Below are 18,475 nucleotides of genomic sequence, written 5' to 3' on the forward strand. Positions count from 1 at the left end.
CTTGACCGACTGCCACCAAATTTGAGAGACAAGCAAATGTCTCAAAAATAGGTACGTTCTTGTAACTTTTCTGAAAGCCGCCAGTTATATAAGAAAGCGAGAACTAAATCAGTGCTCTATGGAGGGAAAGACAGGCCTTCTGTACTTGCATAAAGTATATCTTTTATATACTGCGTAACTATAACACACAGGTAGCAGCTGGTTTTCCAGCCAGCACATCTACAGTGCACTGGCTGGTCAGTCAGCGTGTGTGAGCTCTGAAACTGCCACTGCAGTAGTCACTGTCACTAAGGACAGTGCAGCACGGTTCACTAGCTTCCCTGCTCAGAAAAATTCCTTGAAAGCAGATAATGGAGAAAGCTCCCAGCTAAAGAGCTAGGAGAAGAAAAAAGCCTGTGTAAACCCTGTGCTTGGGACCAGACAACATTCCCATCTGTGAATGTGCTGACCTTGATTTCATCTACCTGACGTTGCAGCCTTGTCTCCTGACCTACCGCTCTTCAGACTGTGTTGCTAAATGAGAGCTCCAAAATACACTCCTTGGCCTCTCTTGGAGCCCTTTGAAATCATCAGAACAACAGATTTTACTTCATAACTACACCAACTCCAAAGAAAATAAGACTCTGATATTACGTGGGGACTGGGTGCTCTAGAACAAAGAGTCATCATGTTCAATCCAGTGCTGGAGTCAGTGTCACGCCTGGTTCAGACCTTTTAATAAAAAACGATCCCTCAGCTAATACAACAATAGTTTTTCCCTGCTGAAATCAAACAAAAGGATTTACAAATTATTTGGGATGCCATTGCAACAATGTTAATTAGTCCAGATCATTTACGACACCGTTAATCAGCCAGTACTGGCCAAGATAAGCATAAAAAAAATAAGACCTCTCACAAACTGACCAAGCAAAGTTTTAACAATATAGATGATCAGGTAAAGAAATAAGATCTATGTTTGGGAACTCTCCTTTACCGTCTTCTACTCCTCGATGCCAGCTTGCTTCTTTGCTGGACCTCCTATGGAGGAAGAGAAAGAGGCAGCATCGGGATCAGCTGGTAATAGAGAGGCTGCAAAAGAAGGAAGCCAGCATCCATGTTACATCAAGACGGTGGCATTTTTTTTCAAATACACACGCCACCACAATTTAAGCAGCTCAGTATATTTCAACAGACGTGCAGGCTTCTCAAAACATCACATTAATATACACGCAGTTATCCAAGAAACCTTTCAGAGAGGCTGGATAGGCGTTCTGGATATGAGTGTTATTAACATCACTACACGGGCAAATTTCCATTCAGGCAACACCTCTGGTTTATTTACACTGTTTCTGCCATTCCATCTAGAAATATGATTCCATATTTTTCACTTACAGGTTCTCCACTACCAAAAAAGTGCCCCTCCCAGTACTGAACTGGAATTTTCCATTTCTTTATGCAGCAGCATATCGCTGGCTCTTCCCACCATACATCTGTATTTGAAAATTTACCACTTAATAATATTTCAGATTCATATTTGAAATAATTTTGTAGAAATGAAAAACCTTCACAGCAAAAAGCCAGTATCTTAACTACAGGCTGGGGCAACTGCACAACTGTGAGCATGTGATATCCAGTTGATATCAGAGTGTTTTCTGCAATCAGGCACTCAGTTCTTCCCAGAAATACAGGCATGAATATGTTGTTTTAAAGAAATGAGATTTGTGAGTTCCAATTTTGCTTTCCCCACTCATGTCCCCTGGGTGGCCTGATACAGCAGGCTCTCGTAAAGCCAGCCTGATAGCTCTGCAGGAAAGGGAACAACTGCAGCTTTCATTCAGAACAGAGCTGATGACGGGAGGATGCCCAAGATGTGTGAGAACATGCGATAACACCCAGCAGGTGGGAGACTTGGGTCCAAACTCTCCTTCCTCGCCCCCCTGAGAGAACTGGGAACCACCTTTCCCTTCTTGACAGCCTGAGTGCCAAGTATGTGCTAGCTTGTTCTCTCTCACCTGAGAAAGTTACTTCACTTTCCAGAAGAGAAATGAAGATTCCCTGGACTAAGGAGAAAAAGAGAAACTTAGCCTGAAGGACCTGGTCCCTGGTCCGACATCTAACACTGCTTACGCAACTATACATGAAATCTCTTTGTGAATCCAGCTGTCAGTACTCAAGGAAAATGTTGTTATACAGAGATCACGTTTTTTTCTTATTCATTTAATGGTAAAGAATGACTACAGTTCCTTTTCTTGGAGTATCAGAATGACAGGTCCATAAATAGGGAGCAGTGTGTCCCAGCACAATTTATAATACTCATGCAACTTGAAGGAATCTTCTGAATCAGAATGAAGCTTTCACTGAAGGCATGCAGATGCAATTCTATGTCTACAGTATATATATATATATGGTGGTGTTCATTTCTACATTTGTCTCATATATATATATGACACCACAAGAGTTAGTGTGTTTAATTCCTAGTGAGATAGCAAACATTGTCAGCAGTTTCAAATTTCCTTTTGGCAGAATTGTTTTCTTTCAAAAGGGACTTTCCTTTAAGGTGCAAATCAAAATATAATGCGAGTTATTGGTATGAATCATTGAACTTTAGAACAGCTTGCAGGAGGGCAAGAGATATAAATCTTCTCATTTCTCCTGCAATGTGACCAACACTAGGACCAATGAAACCGCTCATTAGCTGCCTGTAACATCATCAATTTAGAACCAATGAAGAAAAATATTGTGGTTCAAGAACTGTAAAAATCAGTGATGAAGCAACTGAATCCTACCTCTAAGTTTGAGCTTAGAAGGGCATTTGGGTACTAGAGCTATCCTATTTTTATTACCAAAGACTTTAATATAACTGTAAGAAGGAAAATTGCAAATCTGCATGTCATCTGACACACACAGACTTTCAGCCAGGCCTGCATGAAATACTCCAGCATTTCACTGATACCTAAATTTGTCAGTAGTAATGGACCCCCAAAGTGCCAACACTAAAACTTGAAGTATTCTTCATATGTAATTATGCAGTGCAGGAAAGGCCAGGAACTCCTGCCGCACCAGTGCCTTAAAGTATAGATAACAAACCAGCAAAGTGGGAAAAGGGCCATCTCCTGAATCACTACCGTAATTTCATCTGGCACCTGGACTTTCTTCTGTAGGGGGTCTCTCAGTCCAGCCCTAGCAGCAATCCTCTAGCTCAGGGTGGCCCATGGCACACGGTAAAACGGAAGCTGCAAAAAAAGCTGAAGCACCTCCCAAACATTTATGATAATTACAATTTTGACCCAATTATTTGCTTAATTTTCTCCCTGCTTTGCTTGTCTGCAAGCAGCTTTGCACAGTCATCTTCTGGTAGCAAACCCAAAGAGGGCTCCTCTGCACCAGGACCTCTCTTTGGAGGTGATGTCACTGAAGCACATCTTCAGGATTTAAGAGATTATGCATTAAGCATGAACCTTTTTTTAACACCTCAACATTTATGTAGTGAAGTACTAGGCCTGTTCTGCCAGGTGCAGGGATTAAGCTGCTCACTGCTGTGTGATAACTCTCCCAGGGGCAGCCCCGGACCGTGGCAGGTCGCTGTGCCAAGCCCCATCCTCCACGCGGGCAGCGCGCTACCTCACAGAGGCTCAGCTGCGGGCCCTGCGCACCCCAACGCTCCCCGCTGACAACGGCTTCTTCATTTCTGGCAACTTCCGAGCCCACCTTCTCCTGACACAGCAGCCTAGCAGCAGAGGGGGAGCACAGGGAAGGACGACGGCCACGGCCAACCACCCAAACCCCCACGTAACGCGGGGATGAAGCAAACCCACCCCGGAGCAGGAGGGACCGGGCGCTTCGTCCCCGGGCGGGGCGGAGCAGAGCTGTGCTACCGAACCCGCAGAGCCGATGCTCAGGCAGGGGCAGCCGGCTGCATTTTTTGGCGTGTAAGCTGCGCCTTTCCAGGGCGGGAGACGCAGAGGTACCAGCCCCCGGGGGAAGGGCCCCGGGCCGACCGGTGCCGCCGCTTTACAGCCCCGGGAGGACCGGCCGGCACCCCCAGCCCGCCGGTGAGCGGAGCCTAGGGGCCGCGGCCTGTGACCGGACCCCCGCCCGCTCCCTTCACGGGCCCCGCCACGTCGGCCCCGACCCACGCCGGTTCCTGCCAGGGCCCCGCCCGGACGGCTGCGGCCCCGCGCCCCCGGTACTTCTCGCAGTGTCAAGTCCTCAGAGAGCCTCGTCTCCACCGCCCTCCCCGGACAGGCAAAGCCCACCTGAGCCCAGGCCGCGCTCCTCCCCCTCCACCACCCGCAGCGTCCCCGCCGCCCACACGACCCCGGGAGAAGCAAAACCGTAACGCAACCGCCTACCTGGCGGAGGGCCGGCGCGGGCAGCGGGGCCGCCGGCTCCCCGGTGGCAGTGCGCGGCGCGGCGGGCAGCGCTCAGGCAGCGGCCATGTTGGTGTCACTCCGGCCGGCACGTGGGGACGCGGCCGTCCTCCTACCCACAATGCTCTCCCGGGCGGCTGGCGGCGCGGCCGCCAGGGGGCGCTGCAGCGGCGGCGTCCCGCAGCAGAAAAAAATACGCTGGCAGCGGTGGGATTCGAACCCACGCCCCCGAAGAGACTGGAGCCTTAATCCAGCGCCTTAGACCGCTCGGCCACGCTACCGCCTGGCAATACGTTCTTCGCCGCCGGTTTTACTCCCGAACAACACCCACCCACACCCACCCCGCCCTTCTTTTTCCTGCAGCAGCCCCCGCCCCCATCTCCAAGCCCCGGTCCCAGCAACCGCTCTCGCTACAGACCCCTTCCACCTTAAAAATAAAATACTGTGGGGTTTTTTAATCCCCGTCTCCAAGCAGGTGCAATTGCAGCGATGCAATGCAATCCGGGACGGACTGGGAGGGAGCAGCGCCCTGCGTGTCCCCACGCCGCGGGGGACCCGGGGGGGACAGCGCGGCAGAGGGCAGGGCCGGGCGGGGGCTGGGGCCGAGCGCTCCGCGCCGCCCCGCTGCCACGTGGATGGCACGGCGCAGCACAGTCGCCTTTGCGGTACGTGGGGGCATCGCCTCTGCACCCGCTCTGAAAGTCTTAAAAAAAAAAAAGAAATCTAAAAACTGTGCATTTTAAGTTTCTGCTGCAAAGCTACAACTCACTGAATTTGCAAAGTAAAAAGTCAGCAGACTTCATGGTGGAGGGGGTTGTTTTTTTGCTTGCCGCGCAGGGACCAGTATGGCAGGCTGCAGTAGCAGCAGTAGTAGTCAGTACAACTCTTGTGAAAAGGGGTAGCAGCACACTTTAGCTGCCTGGTGCCCCAATGAAGGTGCCCTTGGGAGTCTCTGTTCACATTTTACCCGAAATTCTGGTAAGTTTTTTGGGGGAATTAACGGTATTCTCACCCCCTAATTAGAGCTGAAGGGTTGTGTTTGGAGAAAAATTCCAGCTTCTCTAGGGTAAGGCCACAAAGTCTTAATGCAACTTGATTTAATTCTGTAGTTGTGGCACTCCATGTAAACAGGATAGAGAAAATAAACCTGCTGGAGCCCTGCTGACAGCCTCAGTTCACCCAGCTCCCCTGGCACCTCCCGCAGCCTGCCTGTCCCTGCAGCACCAGCTCTTTTCCTGGGGAGCTGCGGGACATGATTCTGCCAAGAGGCTGCAGCTTTGTACCATCTTGCTAAAAATTTCATTCACTGCCTACAAGTACTGAGGAATACCACCACACGTGTAAACATGAATGGGATCCTTCTCCTTCAGCACTGCTGCAGTTTCACACCCTCAGTTCAGTGCCTTTTCAGAAGGATGCAGGGTTTTTGGAGAACAGAGGGAGCTGACGCTGCTCCTACGGCCCTGGCTTTGCAGAAAAGCAGGAGAAGTTCAGGGAGGAGGGAAGGTAGGCAGACCTGAATTAGCTTCACACAGCACATCACCTTTAATCTGTTCAGGCAGAAAAGTTTAGGGAAAGAGTCTGATTTAGCAGTCTCCAAGCACTTGTCCATGCAGCAGTGGACATGGAGTACCCACATTTGGGGGTGGGGTGGGGAGATGTGGCAAGTGAGAGGCTGCATGGAGCACATTTTACAAGTGGTTCTCTTATTGCAAGGGCGGCTCGGCACCACAGGTCCTTTTGCCCAGGCAGTGAGAGCTACCAACGCCCTCCCAGAGAAGTGCTTTTCTGCCCTGCAGTGGGTGAGCTCAGCCTCTGTTCCTGAAACATGCGTGTGCCTGGCCATAGAGGCGCTTCTCCTGAACACTGAAGGAAGCCTCTGTACCCAAGATTCTTCACGTCAGCCATGTGTGACACTTACAAGGGATAAGAGCACAGGTCACCCCTTGGGGCTGGCAGCTGGGTCACCAGATTTCTCATTTTACCAGTGCGAGGTAAGATAATAATTACGGGACCTTTTCCAAATTACAGTGAACTTACAGGAGAACTCAAAATATAACACAAGCTACCAGCCTCATTATATTGCTTTCCTGGCACAACAGTTAGTCAGAGCAGAGCAAGGACCCAACACTTGTATCAATTACATCCAGACTAAGAACCAGGCCTGATGGTTCAAACCTGTGAGCTGTCCCCATGAAGTGTTCAGGTCCCCAGCAGTGGGAGGGACATTAGAGATACCCCTGAACTTAAACCTGTAAACAGCTGACTCACCACCAGAAGCACTGGCCCTGAATCCAACCCAAGGTTCAAGCGAAATCCTCCCTTTTCAAATTCAGATGAGAAGTCCTGATTTGGCCCACCTAAACTACACTGTCTGTCAGCAGCCACTCTACTCTCAGAAGTGAAATTATACCTGTGGGGAAGAGAGTGAGATTCAAATCAGTCCCACAAACCAGTAATTAAGAAACAGGCAATATTCTTATTTACACTTTATAAGCTGTAAGTGTTGGCTGTCTCTGTGCTGTCTGATGGATGCTATCCCCACTTTGTTACACTTGCCAAACACTCCAGCTCTCAGTGACAGCAGCTATAGCTAGACAAGACTTGCAGTGCCAAATTTCACCATTTTTCATCTTAGTGACACTACGGTGGAGTGAAGAGGCCCTGCTGGGGCTTTTTTTGTTAGGAGATGCTGCTATTTCAAAGTGCCTTTGCTAGAGAACAATTTCACATTGTTTAAACTATACAGGTATAATAAATTAGAGCTAAATAAAGCAATAAAAAAAGCAACATTGAGAGCTCCATTTTTAACAGTTTAAAAGGGCTAGTATCAGACAGTGTGTTCTTGAACAGAAAGGCAAATAAATCATACTGAAGATGACAGTGTATCATTAGATACTGTAGCCATTACAAAAAACTCTCCCACCTCAAATCATAAAGGCCAAGTATTTCCATTATTTTCTCAGGACTAAGCAAAGACTGAAGGCATAAGGATGCCTCTGTAGCAGTCCTGCAAATGAGCACTTCAGTCCCTACATCTTATCCCATATTAGTTACAGACATTGCATGTGTAATTGAATGCAAATAAAACAGCACATCAACCATTTAGTTTTCTTGAGAAAAACAGACTTTGTTGGTACACATCTAGTTACCTCCTCCTAGTTAGTTACTTCTGACTGTTGAAAGTGAATGGAAGCAGGGATGGAATAATAAAAACAACACAGAGGATTTCTGGAAGCTTGCAGTAGTAGGATTGAACTTTGGCAAATTATAAAGAAAACACCAAAAGCAAACCCTCACATGCAATGACTAAAACTCTACTGAGAAAAGCGACAAAAATAACTTTATTGACCAGCCAGAATGAAACCAGACAAAGTGAATGAGAGGACTAAGTGATGTAGGCAATCAGTATTTGCATGTCTGACATACAGACAAAGGCTTCCATCTCGCTGTCCTTACCCAAGCAATATTCCCACTGACATCCAGAAACACTGAACCTGGGTAAGTTCTGGCAGGCTGAGCCTCAGCTTTATTTTCGCATTTTAAAAAAATACAGATTTTTATTTATTCATTGTGAATAGATTAAAAATACAGCATATAGCAATATCATTCCAAAAGTCTGTCAAATATAGTTTTTCTCTTCAAAAGAACATCATAGAATAAGTTGTGCATATTTCTGTAAAAATTTTCCATTTTCAAATTATTGACAGTCCTATTTATTGTATAGCTAAATAATACGATACCACCTTAGGACAGAAGGTAGTCTACATCACTAAAAAAGTAGTATTTGCAAACAAAGAATTAATCATCATAATTTTTTCACCGAGCTCTGTGCACATTTACATACCAGATCTACAGAGAACTGTCAGCAACTTCAGCAACTACTGAATGTAGCAAATTAAACCACCAAAAAGTGTCAATAATTACACTCTACGTCCTTTATGTACACATTTTGGACAGGCACATTCAATCTCCTCTCCTCCCCAAATGGTTGGTGATGGTGTTACACATGCTTCCTTCTCAAGGAAAATCTGAAAGGCTTGGCATCAACACCTTATGAGGAACACAAATCCTTTTGTCTACATTTGTTATAGTGCCTACACTGTATTGGTTCTGCACAAAACACTCTATTCAGCTGTCTTCAGAGGTGAATGGCACATTCACCTTTCATTGAGAGCTGATATTTTAATGCTATGAACTGAAAGAGCAAAAAGGCCACATCCAAAAGAGGCTTTAGGGACCTAAAGCAGAACTTTGGATAGGCACTTAAAACATCCATCTGACTTGCAATCCTACAAACTCTTGTTCTATTTCAGCATATTAGGTCCAAAAAATATTAGGTCCAAAAATTTGGTTATTCTAGTACCTAGCTTAATATCTACCTAAGCCCAACTGAGATCTAGAAATTAGACATTCCTCCATTAATGGGTGAAGAGCTTCAACTTCACCCTCAAAACAAAACAAAAAACAAAATAAAAAGGCCATGAGCACTACCTTCCCACACCCCCTGCATTATACAGCAAGAAGATGTGGCCATGTGTTGCAAGGCTACTCACTGCTACAACTGCCTGGTGGTTACAGCACCCACCCAGAAGTACAACATCCAAGGATAACTTTTCCTTCTCTCCTAGAAAGGATTCAAATCTTCCCATCTCACTTCCTTAAGCACCAGGATAACACCTCTTTCTGACAGTGGCTGTTGTTACTAGTATCATGCTTGGATATTGTTTAAACAATAATTCAAGATCCACTTGCCAGAAAGAGAGTAAATGGGGAGCACAACTTTGGAGCCCAGTGACAGGCACTCACACAGGAAAGGAAGAACTGATTTCTGTTCCTTGAATGGTTTCTACATTTTAGAAGAAATTAATATAACTTGCAAGAAGTCCCAATGAAATCAACTGCATCATCTAGCAGCCTGCTTAGTTTTAAGCATGCTTTTAAAAGCTTGGCTAAAGTGAGACTGGTGAGCATTACAGGTCATTCAGAGCTTCACAGGGGCTGCCCCTTAATCGTATCAATTTACACCCTCAGGAGATTGTAAGGCCAAGAAAGCAAAAGCTTCCATCTTAATCTCCTGCAAAATGACTGTTAACCATGACCAAGAAATAGGAACAGCTTCTGTACTATCCATATAGATGGCACAGCAGCTTTGGAATAAAATACTGGATTTGGAAGAAACTTACCTCTGTGCAATGATAATTAATTCAACCACCACCATGTATTTGTCCTCCCATTACTGGTTAGGATTATGCAAACAGGACACAGAAATTCAAGTGTTTGGGGATAATATTGTTTTCTCTTTTTAACCAGCAATTTTGTCTAACTGGCATTTGAAACCATTCGCAGATAAAACACTATTTTAAAAGCTATTTAAACGAGATAAATTATTTTTATACATAGAAATAGATGAATCAACATCTTCTAACCTTTTCAAACATCCCTCTGGAAATGGTGGAAAGTGTATTCTCATTTTAAGTGAGATGATCTAGCTTCACTGAGAATTGAGATGTCACTGTAAAAATAACTTCAAATTACCCATATATTACAGATCTTGCTACCGTACATCATTGGACAAATATATAAGATCAGCAGAATTTTATACAACTAGGTTATTATATGGTGCAAAATGTGAAAATAAGAGAGGTAGCTGGATGCCTCACCTCATCAGGAACATCAGTGATTCTGATGGTAAAATATGCAATGTTGATAATGAATAAAACATATTCCACCCTGAATATCCTCACTGCCAATCTGAAGCGTCTTCCCTGCCCCTCCCCAAACTGTAAGGATTCTATCTGGAATTTGTTTGAGAAGAATAACAGAAGTGCCCAACACCACCAGTGTAATAGGACAGGACTACTTATTAAAAGGAGTAGCTGCATGCTTAAATTGAAAATTTACCTTCACATGCAAATTTGATGAGATACACCAAAAATGATGAAGAAATGCTGAGAATTTAGGAAAATGTTTTTCTGTACATGGGGAGGAGAAGAAAAATGTAAACACACTGATCATTTGCTGCATAAAAAACAGGACGTGAAACAAACATCAGCTTCATTTTTCATCAAAAAAGCTAAGCCCCTCCGTTCTAACAGTTAAAAAACCCACAAAAGGTCAAGTGTGTCTGTATTACAGCTTTAAAACACCAGCAGAAGTATCCTATGGCACCCTACATACCACTTACATTTGGATTTCTCCCCTCAAAAAAAAAATTAGAAAACTAAAATATGAAAAAAGAAACACCACATAAAAATACATCTTTTTAGCTGCAAATGCAGCAAGTCTATAAAAAAAAAATTATATACAAGAACTGCTTAATTGCAGTGTCATTCTTCCATCATTGCCCAAGCCTCTTCCGCTTTTTGGTAGTACTGATTTGCCAGTCTGCCTTTCATGGCTTCCATTGCTGCTTCTGCTGCTTCCGTGTACAGCTCACCTAGAGGAAGAAATAGTATCAGTTATGTTGACAGGGTAAAGAAAAGACATCTCTTTATCCTGAACCAATTAAAGGACAAAAAGAGAAATTGAGGTCAAACTACAGGGCTGGATATATGGGTGTATTTTAATAGTGTCAGCAGAGTTACATCAGCTGGGAATCTGGCTTTTGCTCTTCAAGTTGAAAGTTATATGACAGGCTGCTAATGGGTCTTCAATGCATTTGGAGGGATTGGAAGTATGACCAGCCTGTAGGATCCCCCAAGACGACTCTAAGACTTAGACACCTGACACGTAGATTACACAACTTAAGACAATGTTGTGTAGGGCCTAGGAGTCATGGCTGTAACTCAAAATACAAGCAGCAACCTGCAGTTCAGTGGCCTCACAAGGAGTGAAGGTTGCTTGCTAGTGACTGTGTCACAGGATTGGACCTGGCACCGCCCACTACCCCTGTCACTGGCAAGATCTCTTATTTCACTGTTTCCAGCCTTATATCACCCAGCATCATTACAGGTTCATCCACAAATCTGAGGGTACTGACCCTCTGTATGTTTTATAACAGCTGAAGCAGGAAATGTATTTTTGGGGTACATGCTGAGGGAAAAGGGAAGGAAAAGCAGGATTACTGACTACAGAAACAAAATGAGGCCTCACCTGATCTCTGTGGATCCTTATTCAGGTGGAACCCTCCTGCCATTAACATCTCTGCTTCCCTGGCCAGGAGCAGATATCGGGGCTCATCCTGAGTGCCATCATATTCACCTCCCTCATCATAGTCGGTCATGTTCAGTGCAGCATTGTACCAGTACAGCGCCTCCTTCCAATCCTGTACTCTGAAGTTAAAAATAATTTTTGAAGATGGTTACCTTAGGAAACAAATGTACTTTGCACTGGAGATTCAGAATTCAATTTTGCACTAGCTTCCCAGAGCCTTGATGCTCTCCAAGAAAGCAAATGTTCTCATGGAGGCTCGCTAACTCTGCACTGCAGCATCAGGTCACTATATCAAAATGAGGCTGGGGTCACTTTATGCAGTAATTACAGAGGAGAATGTATCAGACTGAAGTGTCTTGCTGAACTCCAGAGTCTGAGCTTCATTACTAGTGTATGGTTTTGGTCTGGCATTTATATTTGTGAAGATAACTGACTTAGAAACAATCTGAAGTTGCAGAGTCTTGTTTCATAAATACTTTAAAACCAGTGATTTTCATATCGAGAATCCTCAGTGCACTTCAAGAAGTTTAATGTTATTTTAAATTTCACCATTGCCAAGAGTTTCACTGTTGTGCAAAACAGAAAACTCACATAAATAACAAAGACATGCTACAATACAAAAGCAGAAAAATCACGATCATCACCTGTTATATTTGGTACTTAAGGAAATTAGTATTTGTCCACTATTAAAACCTCACCTAAAATGCTAAAAAAGGGATCAAACCAATATACTGTGTAGCCTTTTGGCAAATCACAATCTAGTTCTTAGGCACAATGCTGCTCCTATCCCTCCTATCAAGATAGGAGTGCTGGCCAAATTAAGAGAGACTTACTGAGATAAAAGCATTTTTAAACTTCTTAAAACTTAAAATCATCCTTAATTAAAAGTAACATCCTCAGCATTAAGACTATGTTCCTGTGAAATTTCCATTCCTACTTTTATTATGAGGAGCAGTGAAAGACTACAACTGTGACAAATACTTCGTTCATCTGACTGCATCTCGTCTATAGTCACTTTATGACTTCACCTATTTCGCCTGTTCTACAGCTTCTTTCACAGCTTTATTAGAAAAACCACCCCACTTTTTAAAAAAACCTGTGCTTTCAAAAAAACACTGAGGAGGAGACATGGCAGTTGTAAATACTTTTCACTTATTTTTAGGGTACTACATTTCCAAAAGAACTCATGTTCATTTTTTCCCACTGATCCCAGGATTTTCAACTATGCAACTCCCAGTGAAGTCAAGGGGAGTTTTATCACGAACTTCAGAGCAAAAAAACCTTGGCTATCATAGGGCAACCTCAGTATGAGGGCTAAACTCAAATATACAGGTGGATCCAACACACATGCAGGTGTCCAACAGCAGAAATGATCTCTGATTTTCTTGCTGTGTTTATATATCATGGCCTAAACCTTGCTTTTATTCACACGTGGGTAAGTTTGAAGTTAACTCCAAAACACTACTTCATAGCATTACTTATGACATAACAGCGCTTTATGCGAATGAAAGACATGCAGCAAATGCTTCTCCCCCTGCATCCCCCAGTGGAGTACCACCAAGTTAAGTTACTGAGTCATGCACAGTACCTGTCTGAACCAAGATTTACACCTGTATCATATGCTCTTGCTACCACAATCATGGAAGGCCGGTCCCCAGCTTCTGCTGCTCTCAGCAAGTAATCAAATCCTTTATTTCTGTTCTCCTTTGTGTCCTAGTAAAACAAACAAAACCTTTAAAATGCATGTTCCTAAGTAAAACCGTCCCTCCCTTCCTCTAACACTAAATGCAGTTTCTCCAAGTCAGTAATGGCTGCAAGTGTTCAGTATGTCTGAGAAAAAGGGCCAGCCACAAGACACTAAGAAGCTGAACAGTAAAGATCACTTCAAAAACTTCCCAAAGGTATGCAGTAATTTGCTCGCAAAACCAGGAACAGGCAGCATTTTTTGCTGCTTTGCCCAAGTCCTTAATTACAAAGTCATCTATTTTCTCTGAAGAGGCTACAGAACACCTAACTATGGTTGTTGTTTTGTCTCCATTTCCTGCTATTCTTACGTTATTTTTACAATGGACCACAATTCTGCATTTTGGCATTTTCTTTCATCTTTCTGTTTACCTCCAGAGTGACCTCAGAAAGAATGTGATGTGGCAGCTGAGAGCACATGAGTCCTAACCCAACGATAGCTTCCAGCTCCCCACAGTCTGCAGCACGCTCCAGGTGAAACAGGGCTGACTCCTGATCCCATTCCTTGTCTTTCTCACAGAAACGCCCAGCTTCATGATAGCGAACCATGGCCAAATGAACCTAGAACACCGTTGTACAGGAAAGAGACACAAGTGTTAAGTATAGATCTGATTCTTCAAAAGCCCTCTGCCCATACTTTACTTAGGCACAAAACCACCTCTCTGAGGTGACTAAAGCTAATTGTGTACCTCTGTGACTGAGCAGAGGACTAGTTTGATAACACACAGACTTGGAGCCTGACTTGTGCCTGAACAGATTAAACAGGCAAAGAAAGCGATGATTATACGCAGTGCAGCTGCCTCTCCAGTTCTGTAAGCTTAGACACATACAGCTTTATAAACTTGACTACTAGAGATAAAAGACCTAATTCAGCAAGACAGTAGCCGCCACAACATCTTCCCACATCAGCGTGCCCTAAGCAGTATCCCAGCAGGTTGCCACACCAGAGCACCAGATCTTAGGGGCATGTCCCAGCATATCTGCTAGGGCCTTGGAGACCTTCAGGATGGAGTTGTAAAGGCACCCAGCCTGCAACTGCCTAACACACCAGCCAGCAGGGCAAATGGCAGTGACCATGGGTCACAGACTTTTATGTACAGCAAGTGCCCTCACAGGAAAGGAATTAACCTGAGGCACAGAAAATCAAGAAGGTTATCCAGGGTAAAATCCTCACACCACTGAAGCCTTTATTGTCAGTGGGGGCAGGATTTCATTCCAAACATGCCATGGGATTTTGAGGTTTTTTTTTTTCTTCCCCTCCCCAAGGGAAAGGCAGGTTTCTTCTCAAACCAAATGGTTTGACAACATCTGAGGCTCTCGGGATGTTCAGGAAGATCTATGTCATGTGTTCTGAGCGTGGGCTTAACCCCATACATAAACCCATACTTAATTCACATTTGCATTGTCTGGGATAGTCTGGAGTAAAAAGAGTTGGCCCATGCTACCATTTTTCAGGAGCCCAACCTTGCCTATTTGCAAGGTAAGTGGGTCAGGCACACCATATGTATCCCACTATCTTCTCTGCGTGATGCCTCTGGAAAGGCAGACAAACCAACAGCAGGGTCCTTCCCAAAGGAGCCCAGATGTTTCAAGTCCAAAAGCAGATGGAATTCATGGGTTCCTGAGCTTCGATGTCCCTTATAAAATATGATTAGGTGACAGAAAGCTACAGGCATGTTATTTTTTTTTCACCTGCACAAATAACTCATGCAGGGCAACACTGCTATGTAAGTAATAAATACAAGATGTTTCTTTCCAGTTGGAAAGAACAGGATTACTAGACCCATCCTACCTTCCCAAGGACTGACTTCCCAATTTTCTTTTCAAGTTCTAGTGCATTGAGCCTCTGAATTTCTTGGGCAACACAGGACGGTCTGTGGATGTGGAGTCTGGAAGAGTTGTAGAGATTCCATTTCTCCACACTGATCTGAAATAGGGAATATACTATTATTTCTATCCAAAATTAAAATTTCCATACTATTCGTATGGATTACCATCCAGAAATCAAAGCCTCCATTAACATTATTACTTATTAGTAACTACTGTAATTTAAGACATGGCTTTCAAAAGTCATGTTAGTAGCTGAATAAATGGTTATTATTCTTCATTAAAGAAACAGAGTAAAGCCCTCTATTTCTAATCCCAACATCAAATATCTTCCATAAATGACAGCAGCGAAGCAAAGCATTATCTTTAAGTTCTGAATCAGAAAAAAGGTACTTATAAAAATAAGCACCTGAATACTCACACTGCAAGCACTGAGGTTATCCATGCACAAAAAAATTAAACCCATACTTTTCTGGTCAGAATTTCAGTTCAAAACATTTTAAATGCTGCTTGCATTCTACAACTCTAGAAAAATGAAAAGTAACAATGCAGAAGATGATAGGCAGATACATGCATTGGTGTTTCTCAGGATGTCCAACACAAACGAGAACAAACAACTTTTCAACATCATGGGCGGATGGGAAACAGTAGCTGAAAACAATCCTATCAAAATGAAAGCCTTTGGAGGTGCACAGGGGAAACACAACAGGGAAGGTTACTGGCACAGAACTTCACTCTGTTAAAGCTGTTTCAATTTCCTGAAACAGCAATACATAATCATTACAAGGAAATTCTGAAAAGCGTATCTAATTAAATTTCATTGTTGTCAAAGCTCTGTTTTTTCTTTCTTTGCAGAATAGAGGGGTTTAAGTTTATAGCCACAGAAACTAATTATCACAGAAGCTATATTTTGTAAAAACATACAAGAAGGTCTGGTCTTCCCTAGCTCAGTTACATACACAGTGGAAAGAGCTACTGTCACATATTTCAAACACTGCATGTTTTAAAAAAATCAGCCAACCACATATGGGACACAATTCCAAAAATAAAGTGCAGAAAGGAAATATAATCTAGTTAGGCAGAAAAAAAAAAATCCATAGAACTATAATTATATTTTTTAAGTGAGAAACCCATGCATAATCACTAATTTTTGTCAGGGATCAGTTACACAGGTGACACTTTGTTTATAACGGTACTTCTTTAACTGGAAAATAAAGACAAAACAAATAAGGAAACAACACAGAGTGGTAAGTTACTATTAATAAACATATTCTGTAACTCAAAAGGAAGGAAAACTGACATCTGATTTAGTGATGTGAAGTTAGATGGCAGATGAGCGGAACAAAGGACAAGCAGAGTGGCAAACTCATCGTCTATGAATGTTTCTGCTTTATTTACCCTTGCAGAGCTTCCCAAACTGTCTTCATCAGATTCATGTCTTCGGTTGTTGTTTGAATGGCCCTACGTTAATGTAAAGATTTGTATCATTTAATTTGCAGCAACTGATGTGTGCCAGTTTTCCCTCCAGACTATTCCTATCCAGCAAAATTAATAGTGACAATGACCAAAATAGTTTCCACTGGATCCTTTTCTCTCAGTGATATCACAATATAAAAAGAAACATACTGAAATGGTAAAGAATATGGCACACCTAGGCTTTAATCCTGTAAACTGGATATCCCATGACAAATACCTTGCTGCTTCAAAGGTGACAAAAGGAGTGGTATCTTTGGAAGCAGTATTCTCTTTGCTATCTTCTAATTAAATATCTAGTTAAGATCTTCAGGTCAAAAAGCATTTATTTAAAAGTTTGTATTTTAAAGGAGTAACCAACTAACCCACAGGAATTCTAAAGTTGCGTATTATTAACTGACAACAACATTAAGTTCTGTGATATCTCAAGCCATACAAAGTCATAGAAAGTATAGAGGGTAAAAGAGTCTGAAAGTAGATCGTATTCATGGATTCCATACGAAAAGAAGCTGGCTACATTTTTCAAAGGCAATACAGAATACTTAAAAAACCCCACAACAATATGCAATCAAATGTAATGTTTGAAATTAAGCTCCTCATTACAAATAGTCTTTTTCCTGTAAAAGTGTCATTAACACTCCCAAGATGAGTAAGTAATTTTGCAACATGTGGGAATTTCTTTCCAACTGTTTCCTCTGTTTACAAAGTCTAGATCAAGAGGGATAAACAATAAGATTCTTCTATGGAAACAGTTCAAGTATGAACAGGCCCAACTCTGCTAAACCCAGAGTCAGGTTCTTACCCTCTCTCTATGATCCAGATCTTCTAGCTCACTTCTCTTTTCACTGGGATATCCACTGTCTCCACCATTTTCAAAATCCTACAGCAGATAAGAACAAAACATCACAGCATTAGCACTATCTCAGCTTGAGATTTCCCACAGAGGAAACCTTCTGCTGGTTCAATGAGATATGTTGGATGGATATACTGGATGAAAATGACTGTACGTTGTGCTAAACTCTGACAGACAGAACAGGACTTAATGACCCAAAAGGTACTGTCCAAGTTTGTGTTCTCTCTTACACACATTAAAAAAAACCAAACCAAGGACTCACATACTTTATCAAACCAAGAGTCCACTTAATATTGTTTTCAGTCTTCAGTGGTGGCCAGTTAAAAGATAAAACAGTAACTGACAGCCCTGGTACTAAGGCCCTAGTGCTGGAAAATTCCCATTGCAAACTTATTGCAGTCTCCTCAGGTGAGGTTCTCTAACATCCCACAGTACCAGTATTTGCAGAGACCTAATCAATAGGGATTCTGTTTAGCTTTCATACCACAGCGGTTGGCACAAGTGCCAAAGACAAAACATGCAGGCAGGGGAACAGACACACACTTTAATTATCTGTTAAAATACACCAGATGCAAATAAGTTTCTGGAGGGGAAAAAAATAATGAATAATATTTTAAAATAAAATGTTCTTCCTTTATTAGAAACAGCAAATGCATGCAGGTAACATGACCTGCAGCAATGAAAGCAGGCAGAGCACCTTTATGTGCTTTTACTGAACAAAGCCTTCAGGCAGTCCTTTAAAGACACGTTCATTAAGGAACTGCAATCTCATTTTCTGTTGGAAAGACACTCACCCTTTGGTTATCAAGCTGATCGTAGTCTTTGTGAACCAAGTTATCTACTTCATTGAACACAGGCCAATCTAGGAAGAAAAATATTTGCTTCTTATTGTAAGGATAACATGCTTGAGGAGAAAGCTCTAGATACCATCATTTTACCGCAGTTTTTTCACAGAAGCATCTGTGCGTTAATTATCTACATAGAAGTACTTCTAGTTTTATTTCTGCTCAAAGAGGAATGCTAGAGACAAGTATTCTGGACACAGCAACATGCTGTTGTGTTTAAAACCCACAAA

At 42.9% G+C, this 18,475-nt stretch overlaps 2 protein-coding genes and 1 non-coding gene across 5 annotated transcripts in view; all 3 read right to left on the bottom strand.

Moving 5' to 3' along the window:
* Positions 1-4,447, bottom strand: part of POLR3E (RNA polymerase III subunit E) — a 30,474-nt gene extending 26,027 nt beyond the window's left edge. Inside the window, exon 1 of one of the 2 annotated variants that reach the window (XM_050905769.1) lies at positions 4,332-4,447. The gene's annotated coding sequence lies outside the window, so the exon portion shown is untranslated. Of the gene's footprint in view, positions 1-973; positions 997-4,331 lie in introns of those variants that run through there. The other variant, XM_050905770.1, reaches the window with a different exon arrangement.
* A 101-nt stretch (positions 4,448-4,548) lies between these two features.
* Positions 4,549-4,630, bottom strand: TRNAL-AAG (transfer RNA leucine (anticodon AAG)). The gene has a single exon. It is a non-coding gene; the product is annotated as a tRNA-Leu (tRNA).
* A 3,043-nt stretch (positions 4,631-7,673) lies between these two features.
* The window catches only part of EEF2K (eukaryotic elongation factor 2 kinase), a 33,122-nt gene continuing 22,320 nt past the window's right edge, over positions 7,674-18,475 (bottom strand). For both annotated transcript variants that reach the window (XM_050905888.1, XM_050905887.1), the window contains 8 exons: positions 18,195-18,262; positions 17,350-17,427; positions 16,473-16,535; positions 15,040-15,174; positions 13,620-13,808; positions 13,093-13,217; positions 11,445-11,623; positions 7,674-10,788 (listed from right to left, as the gene is read on the bottom strand). In XM_050905888.1, coding sequence (XP_050761845.1) covers positions 10,679-10,788; positions 11,445-11,623; positions 13,093-13,217; positions 13,620-13,808; positions 15,040-15,174; positions 16,473-16,535; positions 17,350-17,427; positions 18,195-18,262 — 947 coding nt within the window. In that variant the 3' untranslated portion in view covers positions 7,674-10,678. The remainder of the gene's footprint in view (positions 10,789-11,444; positions 11,624-13,092; positions 13,218-13,619; positions 13,809-15,039; positions 15,175-16,472; positions 16,536-17,349; positions 17,428-18,194; positions 18,263-18,475) is intronic.

Source organism: Gymnogyps californianus, chromosome 15 (assembly GCF_018139145.2).
Source record: "Gymnogyps californianus isolate 813 chromosome 15, ASM1813914v2, whole genome shotgun sequence".
In the NCBI taxonomy this organism is placed as follows: Eukaryota; Metazoa; Chordata; class Aves; order Accipitriformes; family Cathartidae; genus Gymnogyps; species Gymnogyps californianus.